Consider the following 12179-nt stretch of genomic DNA (forward strand, 5'->3'; position numbering starts at 1 on the left):
GTTATGCCATACTTCACTGAGTTCACTCTTTTGCTTGATTACGACCTTCATTTCTACGGTCTAATGTCTCCATCAATCCTCGTAATTATATTATATTTGTGATGTAAACGTTGCGTATTTCAAATATGTGGTCCATTTTCATGGTGCCACGTCTCAAACTAACTTCTTTTTTTCTTTTCCTTTCCATATTTCTTTATAATATTGAGGTTGAATATATATAAATATATATATATATAAAATATGTATGGTTTTTGTAATTAAATGTTCACCAAACTGATGTGATCTATCTTCCAGAAGATTTGCACAACTTTCAATCCTCTCTACAAACCAAATTAAAATAAGTTACACTACGAAAACTTACATACATACAACAGAACATCAAATTATTTACGACTTGTGTAATAAAGTTTATATAATTAATCATTTTTTAAATATTTCAGATTTGTCCTTTCATCTTTCTTCCTTTCCTCGCGATGAAATCGTTCCTTTTGCAATTTCTTTTATCGTATTTCTTGCAATTTCTTTCATCATCTTTCTTCTTTTTCTCTTTTTTTTTTTTCTGCAATTTCTTTCCATCATTTTTCTTACTTTCCAATTATTTTTTACCTCGCTAAATTTTTCCATCGTCTTTCTTTTTTTCCTCTTTTTTTTTCGCTGCAATTTCTTTTAATCATCTTTCTTCTTTTCTGATTTTGCGATTTCTTTCAATCGTATTTCTTCTTTTTGTATTCTTTTTTATGTCGTTTAATATTTTCATCGTCTTTCTTCTTTTGTGATTCTTTTTTACGTCGTTTAATCTTTCCATCGTGTTTCTTTTTTTTCTTTTTTTTTACTGTGATTTCTTTTCATCATCTTTCTTCTTTTCCTTTTCTTTTTTTACGTAGTTTAAATTTGGATAACCAAATCTAAACGAACATGTACAAAAAAATAGCAAAATCTAAAAAATCGTGTATAAAAATCTTGAAAAAAAAATCATTTAGATTAAAGTAGCCATTTGTAAACGATTGTGTAAAAAAAAATAAATTATCGGTAGAAAAATCTAAACCATTGTGTAACAAGAGAATTTTAAAAATCATTTAGCCAAATTTAAAAGATCGTGTACCAAGTTTTGAAAAAAAGATAGTTTAGATTTGGGTTCCTAAATCTAAACGATTGTGTAACCAAATTTAAACATAACCAAATTAAAATATCGTGTAGCAAAAGAACTTAAAAAATCGTTTAGCCAAATCTAAACGATCGTGTACCACGTTTTGAAAAAAATCATTTAGATTTGGGGACCCAAATCTAAACGATCATGTAACCAAATTTAAACGTAACCAAATTAAACGATCGTGTAACACAATTAAATGGTAGAATTGAAAAAATAAATTGTAGTCATATCTAAACGATCGTGTACCAAACAATAGTCAAATCTAAACTATCGCAAATATATTATGCGCGCGTTGTTGATGACGTATTTGACGGAGCATTTTTGGTATTTTACACGGTAGGCCTCTAGGCTTTTTCTGTTTTCGGAATTGTTCAATACAATATAAATACTTTGCCGTTTTTTTATACTTTTGAAAAGACCCCTGGATTTAAACCTCTTTAACTAATTTTTTGTTAGTAAAAAGAAAAATAACCAAATAACAATAGATTAAAGGAAGAAACATAAAAAAAATAAGTTGAGAACAAGAAAGAACTTCAATTCTCAAGAAAAAGTAGCTTCTCTTGTATTTTGAAAATAGTGATCTCCGAATAATAAATCATTAAATATTTTTTGTATTTTTTATTGTAAATCTGTGAGTTTTTTTGTTCTATTTTCAAAATTATTTTATATAATGTAAATATTTTGTCGATTTGTTATGTTTTTTAAAAATCGAGAAAATGTTATCCAATTTTCAAAAACAATCCAATGGAAAAAATCATAATGTAGGAAAAAAGAGTACATTATTTTATATACTTTTTAATAATTATATCGTTAAAAAACTTGATAGGAAAGCCCAATAGGATAAAATCGTAGTAAAAAGAATTTGTGTATCATATTTACTCCCCCTCATTAAAGCATCACTTGATAAATCCCGATGTGTTAACTTTCAAATGTTGTTATCGAGTAGCACTTCGTCAAAAAGTCTGTCTAAGTCATCTTTTCAAGAAATTTGTTGAATATTAATGTTGTCATTTGATGCTTTATTTTCTTTATATAGAAATATTATTGGCTACCCTCGTACATCATGAAAACTTCAACTTGATTTAAAGGATTTGTTATGACTTGCTTCGTCAACTGTCATAGAACACAAAAAATATTCTCTACGTTTAAAAGTAGCTTGTTCGAGATCTAGCTCAAATGAGTTCGATAAATAACATGCATCTTCACGATTAACGAAATCATAATTAGATCTATTAGAATAAAATAAATCCATGTGAGTTAATTCTCAGATAAATTTAACATACATAATTCTCTAGTCAATATCTTATTTAGAGGGATCGTATTTTTATGTACCAAAGTTACCAAAAATACAATAGGTAGTATATAAACTAGTAAAGGTATATAAATTAACTTATTTTCCATAATTATGGTTCTTCAGGACCCAAAGTTATTTAGTATCTAGTATCAGATGATATAATTTTTTCACACAAATTGAATGAACCACCCTATGTGTCATGCCCTGCCTCAAATGTCACTCTATACTACCAAGTGGAGACGTGACCATCTAGACATTCTAAGCGAATATCTTCGCAAGATAACATACAAAATGTCTAGTAAGCGAAATAACACATCCAACAAGTTAATGTGAGATGAGAACTCAAATTGAAAATAATAACACTTCATTAACAATGCTTCAAGGAGTACGATTAGCAAGGTACATTTAATACTTATTACAAAGTTCCCTTCAAAAGAACTATTAGGGGTGAAAAAACCCGACCCGACTCGATGACCCGATGACCCGACTCGACTCGACTCGGTTCGGTTTGGGTTGGACTGGTTAGTAACACCAGTGTTACTGAATCGAACCGACCCAATTTAATTTGGTTCGAGTCGGGTCGAGTTTAAAATAACCGATTAGGTTAAATTTCACTTCCTCTCCTCTTCGACTCTTCAGTCTTCACTCTTCGTCTTCAGCTCTTTGTCCGAATAATCTCCTTCGTCTGGCGTCGTCGGCATCTACCTCTTCGTCTACATCGGCGTCAGCAACTCTTTCAGGCCACCGCGTTTTAATTCAGGCCACCGCGTCGGCAACACTTTCCCCAATTTCAGGTTTCTTTTTTTAATTCTCTCTTTCTAATATGCTTAATTAATTTTTCTGTATCTTTCTTTCTTTTGTTTTCGATCCATTTCCATGCAATATCCTTCTCAAATATATGGTTTTAGGAACTTGCGGATCTTTTCTGATTGTTTTTTCTTTCCGGGTTGATTTCTCGCTAATAAGTTGGACCTTGTGGAGGTTGACAACAATATTAAATTATTAATGATTTACTTTACCAGTCATTGAAGCAGGAAGTTGCCTTTTTAGCTAAGAAAAATATGGTTATTGTTTTTGTATATGTTTCTATGACATACTTAATGAGTGCTCCAATGTTATTCCTAAAAGAGTTTTTGGCTCATATAGCTTAAACCTAAGTTTGTGTCATTGGTGGTTTATGTGTTTAATATGGTTGGGTTTCGGTTTTTCTTTTTTGAGATAGTGTAATAAAATTTGTTTAATTTCTGGGTTGATGAGTTAACTTGTGTTTTTATGTGGGATCATGATTTTTTGTTTTAAGAAAGTACATACCCTGTATTTGATTTCTGAGTTCACAAAGCCTAAAACTTTATCATATGATATGAAGATAGGATTCATAAGCTTGAACTTTCGTTACTTTGATTATGTTAACTATAAGAATATAACACTTTCGTAGTTTAAAACAAGCAATATAGTTTAACATAGGCTTGCTTTGATAAACACCCTTAAATTGCTTCCGGATATTGTTTTAGCAAGATTGATCAATAATGTTGTTCGGATATTGCTAGTGTACAAAACATACAAAATATTTTAAGTACTATAGTAAAAGTGAATCAAATGACATTCCATGTGTAGTTGATGTTTGATGGAATGGGGAGTTCAAAATGAATATAAGGTGTTTGATGAACGGATTTTGTGAGTTCCAAGATTCATTGGAAGTGGGTATTTTGTGGATTCCTAATTAGTGATGGAAGTGCATTATGAATCTTTTTTGCGTGCCCATTTCCTTCGTATCTTTGAACCATCTCCACAACATTTCTAAGAATTCTTTTGTTTCTTTTGCCATTTTTCTTGTCAGTTGTTTTACTCAATCACTCAGTTTTCAATTCTGAAGATGTTTACCTTATTCATTGTTTAAAATGCATGAGCTTCTGTTTGTATCAATTATTGATTTGAGTGTTTTTTTTCTATGTGTTTTGTTTGATGATTATTAGGATGACTTCATTCTCGGTAGACGAGACTTCAAATTAGAGTTGTTCTAGTCCAGTGTTAGGAAAAAGAAAATCGGTTAAACCACCATCATCGGTATGGGAATATTTTATAAAAGTAGAAGGATGTGATCCTAAATATCCTAGGGCTGCTTGTAAACATTGTGGGGCTTCATATGCTTATGATTCCAAAAGAAATGGTACCACTAATTTAAAAAGACATTTAGAGAAATGTAATATGTATGTAATTCCATTGAAAGATAATGTTGAAGGAGAGGGAGATTCTGAAAGTAGTTTGATGGCTACATCATTCACTCAAGAAAATTGTAGAAAACTACTTGCTAGGATGGTTATCTTGGATGAATTGCCACTTAAGTTCGTAGAAAGTGAAGGATTTCACCAATTTTGTCGGGCATTAAATCCAAAGTTTGTGATTCCATCAAGAGTAACCGTTGCAAAAGATTGTTTCAAATGTATATGAAGGAGAAAAAAAGTTAAAAAATGCATTAACTCGAAGTGGCCAAAGAGTTTGTTTAACAACGGATACGTGGACTTCTGTACAAAATATTAATTATATGGTTATAACGGCTCATTTCATTGATGATGATTGGAACTTGCACAAAAGAATTTTGAACTTTTGTCAAGTAGCTAATCATAAAGGAGATACCATAGGTAGAGCCATTGAAAAGTGCTTAGAAGGTTGGGGTATTGATAGGCTCTTTACTGTAACGATTGATAATGCGAGTTCAAATGTTGTAGCCATTGCCTATTTGGTTAAAAAGTTTAAAGGCAGAAATGGGTTGGTGTTGGATGGTGAATGTATTCACATTAGATGTTGTGCCCATATGCTTAATTTAATTGTTAGTGATGCCTTAAAAGATTTGTATGTGTCTATCATTCGAATCAGAAATGTTGTGAAGTATGTTAGGTCATCTCCTGCTAGATTGCAAATATTTAAAGATTTTGCTAAAGAAGATAAGATGTCAACAAAAAATTGTCTTGCAATGGATGTTCTGACACGATGGAATTCTACTTTTACTATGTTGGATGGAGCAATTAAGTGTCAAAAGACTTTTGAAAGATTGGAGGAGCATGACCCTAGTTATTTGCCAAAGGATGATATTCCTACTACTGAAGATTGGGATAATGCAAAAGTGTTTGTAAAGTTCCTAAAGACTTTTTCAGAGGTAACAATGAAGTTTTCTGCATCTATGTTTGTGACTTCAAACATATTTTTTCATGAACTTTGTTTGATCCAAGAAATAATTCGTGAATACTCATCGTATGAGAATGTATTATTGAGTCAAATGACATTAAGCATGCAGACAAAATTCAACAAGTATTGGGGTATAACTACAAGTGAGAAGACTAATTTATTATTGTATGTTTCTGTAGTTCTTGACCCTAGGTACAAGCTAGCTTATGTGAATTATTGTTTTAATGAATTTTTGGAGGAAGATTGTGCAAAAATATGGACGAATAAGATTGAAGAAGCATTTCGTCGATTGTGTGATGATTATTATATGAGAATGTCAAAAGAAAAATATTCACAAACACAATCATGTACACCTATCGAAGGATTTGGCTTTCAAAGTCAAAGTGAAATACCTTCTATCTCATCTAGTGGATCTTATAAGGCACGTGCTACTGTTCATGATAGATTTAAACAAAGTAACAAAACATGTCTAGATGATGCTAAAACAGAGGTGACTCGTTATCTGGATGAGGCTCGTATAGATTGTATGGGCGATGAATATTTAGATTTGCTAACTTGGTGTAAGGTGAATTCCTCTCAATTTAAGATCATTAGCCAAGTAGCTAGGGACATCTACAGTATTCCTATATCAACTGTGCCTTCTGAGTCCGCCTTTAGCACTGGAGGACGGGTGTTAGATTCTTTTCGAAGTTCTTTAACTCCTCAAACTATAGAGGCACTCATTTGTGCTCAGAATTGGATTCAGTCTAAACCTTTGGATGACATGACTGAAGAAATTGACGGGGCTGAAGAAATTGATGAAGATAATATTCTTTTTGAAGTACTCATTTAAAATTTTCAATTATCCCATATAAGCTAACTGTTTGTCATTTTGATCTAGAATCCATAAACATAGGAAAGGAGATGGAAGCTGCATTTGAGAATTTGAATAATGACTCTATGGTTTAAATCCCTACTCTCAAATCTTTATTTACATTTTTTTAAAATTGTTAACTTGTTAAATATCGAATCTTGTTTTTTTAGAGACTTGAAGCTCAGTGATGGAAGCACTTTGGGTTATACGAACAAGGTGGTCTCGTGAAGATGTTCATTAATTCATACCTTCACAATTGTAAACTCTGTTCATTTTAAGATAATAGTTGGATCTTTGTGATTGATTCTAATGTTGCAAGATTACAATTGTAAACTCTGTTCATTAATTCTTCCGTTTGCACTTTGTAGTATTATTTTCATTTATCTATTTAGTGCCTTAAAGCTAGTGACACGCTAAACATTAAACTATTGCAGTTTAGTATGTAATCATATATGTAAGCTCTTTTCAATTCATTTCCAGCATATCTATTTAGTGCCTTAATGCTATTGCAGGATCTCTTTCTCTCTCAAGAATTAGACTTTAGAGTTGAGATTTTAAGGTTTCAGAAACAATTTGGTTACTTGCTTGCCCCTAAACATGGATAGATAAGTAAATAACGTCATTTCCTTCTTAAAATTGAAATGAAAATGTTGAGTGCTTCTGCTAAATGAAGATTATTATCCAATGTGAATTTTTTAATTACTGTAGAGGAGATAAGTGCTAAGAAGGAGGGAAAAAAAACCGACCCGACCCGACCCATTCGGCCCAACCCAAATGTGGGTTGGGTCGGATTTCAGAATTAACCGTACATTTCAGGTCGGGTCGATTTTGAAGAAAACCTGACCCGACCCGACCTAATTACACCCATAATATTAATATTATTACTCCAAATATTATCATCATTTTATAATTAATTAATTACCAATCTAACCATATATTAAGACATATATTATTAGGTTCAAAGGTTATTCTTATTCCACATATTGTTAAATTTTAAAATATGTTAAGGGCAATAAAGTTGAGATTTCGTGACATTTAAAATCTATTAATTTAAAAATTCGTAATGGTTATTTGTAGTTAATATTGAATCGCCAGTAAAAAAATATGAGTATCAACTATAGTTTTATAAAAATGATACCATTGGTCTTCTCATGACAAAAAATAAGTATCGATAATCTTAAAATGTCACTATCAAAGATATTATGGCATACAATATTGTCGTGGATACGGATACGATGATTTATTAATTTGTAAAAAAAACTATGACGTGGATACATACGTCTAAGGGTACATCATTTTATATATATATATTCAACATTAATCTACAATGAAGGAGGTTAAGTTTATGGAATGATTGATGCTTAACCTTGAAGGGATACACGAATAAGTACCAGCAAATGTGATTTTAGGGTATTTTCTTTTAGTTTAAATTTTTTATATGCTTGTTTTTCATCTAGTTTGCTAGTAACTACAGTATTTTTTAAAAAAAAAATTAAGTGAACTATGAGTTTGAAGGTTAGAATTCATCCCAAATATATGAAAAAAAAATGATTAGTTTATCATCTTCGCGTACCTGAAAGGAGAGATACACATATCTGAAAAAAAAAAAAAAAAGTAAAATACTCCATCTCACATATCTAACATGTACTTGCTACTTATATGGACGTATTAGTATTAAATACTTATCTGATATTGATTCTTGCACACTTTGAAATATATGTGTTTCTTATATGTATTGACGAACAATTATAAAATATCAAAAAAGACTATATTGTGGCATATTTTTCTTGTCAAGAATATTTAAACCATCACTAATGCTTGCATTTCGTTCGTTATGCGATATCGAAATTCATTCGTAGATGTGTCATGCGAGGTTCTATTACTACAATTAAACTGGCGTCTAGGTTCAGGTTATGCGATAAAAGGTGCATGTCCTACCTATGCGTTGCTAACTTCATCATGATTAACATTTAGCACAAGTTTTTCGCTTTTTTGTCCAAGTGCAAGCAGAGAAAGAGGTTTCCTGGTAAGTCTAGGGTCGAACACATGGAATTAGTATCCTAAAGGAATTTATCTCGTGTCTTAATCTTATGTGGTGACTATACAATATAAAGTTTATGCACAATATAATTTTCCTAATTATTTACACTATGATGCGAATGGAGTAGCAAGGTGAACATGGCGATGACATGTGTGATGTAGTATGAACTCAGTGATGAGGCATGAATGTGTAGGAAAATTTAATTAACTAAGTGTAAAACAAGGGAGCTTAACATTTTGAGGAGATATAAAACATCTATTAACTTCAGAATTAAGGCAATCGAGCAGCCTCTTGGTGCCTTAGCCATACTTGCTCACCTTTTCAGACCCAAATACTTAAAGTTAAGCTATGATTTATATCTCATCTGGTTGTTTAAACTAGACGCAATTTTTCTTTATGAAGAGGAGCAACCTCGATCTCGGTGCCTTTGTCATACATATTGTGCATTTTTGTAATATATGTGAGGAACAAATTCAGCGACAAGATTGTATTGCTACAATCTCCTTGCCGCACGGATAGTGAAATACGTTGCATCACGCATCAAGTGATGACAATTAATACTTTATCTTTTCTTTCGAATATGATAAGGTGTGATGGTCGTATTCAACTAAATGTACATGAAATGGTAAAAGACAAAAATATGGGATAATGATCGAAGTCAATCTTACAAATCAATGTTAACAAAATACAAAATGGAACATGAGAAAATGAGGCAAGCTGTAGAGTATGAGTTCTCATACCTTTTTGCTTTGATTTTTTACCTTTACATTGGGGAAAATGGTTGAGGATCTCTCTCTCTTTTTCAGACTCTCACCTAAAATAGATAAAGGAATGAAAGAAACGATCTTGCTCTCCGTAAATTTTTTCAAAATTTGCACACGGCCAATGAAGAAGAAGTCTCTATTTATAAGTGAAAAATGAAGTGATAGGACAACATGGGGAAATGATACACGATCGTATAGTTCTTTTCAACGATGGAAAAAGTTCTTTGTGTAATTCTTCTTTTAAATGATCATGGTACTCAATTGTATAGGAAGTGATACACGATCTTTTAGAAAATAATACACGATCATGTAGTTCCTTTTAACGATGAAAAAAATGCATAGTGTAATTAGTCTTCTAAACAATCATGATACGCGATCGTGTGGGAAATGATACAGGATCGTGTAGTTCCTTTTAACGTGGGAAAAAATGCTTCGTGTAATTCTTCTTCGTGGAAAAAATACACACGGCCACAAGAGTCCTTTTTTAGCTTTTCAGATATTTACGTCAACTACTATTTTATTTGCTAGTGCTTCTTCTCACCGAGCTTTGCTACAATGGTCACATGATTGGTCTCGCACATTGTCCTCGCCTGACACTTTTATCGCTAGGGTGTTCTTCATCTTGCCAAAAATCCTATTATTTCTTTGGTCATGTTATAACACATGATTTCAACATTATATTTCAACACAAAACTGGTACAAACATAAATGAGAAGTTTCATATATAAGAATAAAGTTGATAATATTTTTACAAATAACTAAATACAAAGAAATTATAAAGAGGCAAATAAAATCAAACTAGTAACTAGGTGAAATTTTTCAAAGAAACTAAATATAATGTATTTCTACAAGTAACTACATTACAACATTTTTATCACTAATCAAGTGTCTATCACTTGCTTGACAGTTTCACCAATTTAATTAATGAGCACATGTCAATCACTTGCTTGGCAGTTTCACCAATTTAATGAGCTCTTGCAAGACTTAGTAAAAACACAACATTAAACATTAATTTAATATTGTTCACATTAGTTGGTGAGCATGAAAAATTGAAATCGAAACGACCAACCGGAATCGACCAAATCAGAGTCGGTCAGTTGAAAGAAGATATAGAGCAATAGAAAGTTGGTTTACAAGAAATTAAAATCGAGTTGGAGTCGATTAAAAGGCAATGATAGATCGAGACCCAACCACCCGATCGAATCTCCCTCCTTTTTATTTCTTTCGTTTAGCTTATTCTTTATTGATTATTCTAGGGTTTTTTCCTTCTACACAGCCGCTCGTACGTCCATCCTTCATCTCTGTTCGACTAGAGTCTCCAACGATCTCCATCTGCTTTCGACTGATTCTTTGGCGATCTCCAACTCCATTCTGCAATTGACATCAACAAGAACTCTATTATCTTCAATTAGGCAAGAACTTCGATGTCTCATCTCAACGTCTCTACTCTCTGGCATCCAAATCTCATCGGTGGTGGCCATCGAATTTGTGCCTTTTTTCCCTACTCTCTCATCCCTCTTCATCATCTCTTTCTCTTGATCATTATCTCCATTTCATCTCCATTATCGAATCTTTTTCATTAATTTGTTATGAGATCCTGATCATGTTCTACCTGCGATGTGATTACGTAGGACAAGAATTGATGATGCGATAAGAACTGTTATGTGACTGAAGTTGGTGATTGAAGAGATTACAAGGTAACTTGCATTTTGTGTTCTTAGCTATGCGATGTGTAAAGCCACACGATGAATTGTTGTGGCAATTTGAGCTTCCTTCATCGAAAAGTAGTGACATCATCTTCGTGTAAGAAATTCAGGGATTGATTTGACCTTGCCACCCCATTGAATTCAGAATAAGAAACTGACGGGACACATGGTGTCCTGATATTGGGTAATACTTACCACTAGACAGAGGTAATCATTCCTGGATGGAAAGTTTCATGGAAAGATTTATAAAAAGGTAAAGTCCGATCATTTTTTAAACTTCTTTTACCTTGTTTTCACTAAAAAAAGAATTGAGAGAATTTCAAGATTTTAGATATTCATCACGAGCTTGAATTCGACAAGGCATTGCAAGGAACTTCTAGGCTAAGGAGTTAGGAAAAAAAGTTAATTGTGAGTGGTTCCTTCTTAAAATGTTATCAAACCAAAAGGATTTCTTTTGCATTGAATCCTCAAATATCATTCTATTGAATTCTTGAGTTATATGATTTATCTTATGTTTTTCAATTATTAAAATGCATTTGATTTATGAATTGATTGGGTTTGAAATGAACTAAAATTTAACGATGAGATGATCTTTTGCGTATCCTATGCAATGAGATGCCTTATCCTTGCTATGTGATTTGGATAAGATGCCTTATCCTTGCTGTTGATTTATGATAAGATGTCATATTCTTATTGTGTGATCTAGAATAGAATGCTTCATACTTGTATGATTTGGTATAGGATGCCCTTTGCTTGTTATGTGATTTGACATTGGAAGATGAATTATGTGTGATGGAATTGATCGTGATTTTCTGTTTCGTTGAGATCATTTTGCACAGCTGCAACCCAACAAAAGAGTGCGGTAAACTCTTTAGCTGAGAAAAAGATACAAAGATGTAATTGAACATGCAAAATGATTCTATGATACAATTTATGTGATGCATTATATAAGATACATGCTAATGCTATATGAGCATAATATGAATGATTTGAAAAGAACTATTTTCTATATGATTTATAAATGATTTTGAATGAGATTTGAATTGTATAAATTTTCTAGTATGAATGTGCATAGTATGGAGATGTTTTGATCTGAACTCTGTTTTATTATTAAAATGTGTAACTATCTTCATCATATGATTTGGCGAAGTGAATAAAAAGTCGTTATGTCAAAACTTATTTATTGAA

The 12179-nt window shown here is 32.0% G+C and overlaps 1 protein-coding gene across 1 annotated transcript; it reads left to right on the top strand.

The window, feature by feature from the left end:
• The first annotated feature begins 4649 nt into the window (after nucleotides 1-4649).
• Nucleotides 4650-7085, top strand: LOC127149730 (zinc finger BED domain-containing protein RICESLEEPER 2-like). Its single transcript, XM_051085597.1, has 3 exons — nucleotides 4650-4884; nucleotides 5171-6411; nucleotides 6993-7085. The coding sequence occupies exons 1-3, from the start codon at nucleotides 4650-4652 to the stop codon at nucleotides 7083-7085; spliced, it is 1569 nt and encodes a 522-aa protein (XP_050941554.1).
• The last annotated feature ends 5094 nt before the right edge of the window (nucleotides 7086-12179 follow it).

The sequence above is a fragment of the Cucumis melo genome, chromosome 6 (assembly GCF_025177605.1).
Source record: "Cucumis melo cultivar AY chromosome 6, USDA_Cmelo_AY_1.0, whole genome shotgun sequence".
Taxonomy (NCBI): Eukaryota; Viridiplantae; Streptophyta; class Magnoliopsida; order Cucurbitales; family Cucurbitaceae; genus Cucumis; species Cucumis melo.

What these genes read in the sequence shown, in the direction of transcription:
- LOC127149730 (XM_051085597.1), top strand. Translation starts at nt 4,650, where the DNA reads ATGTATGTAATTCCATTGAAAGATAATGTTGAAGGAGAGGGAGATTCT. An exon ending in TGCAAAAGATTGTTTCAAAT is followed by an intron (nt 4,885 to 5,170) that starts GTATATGAAGGA and finishes CAAATGTTGTAG; the next exon opens with CCATTGCCTATTTGGTTAAA. An exon ending in TGACTGAAGAAATTGACGGG is followed by an intron (nt 6,412 to 6,992) that starts GCTGAAGAAATT and finishes ATGCTATTGCAG; the next exon opens with GATCTCTTTCTCTCTCAAGA.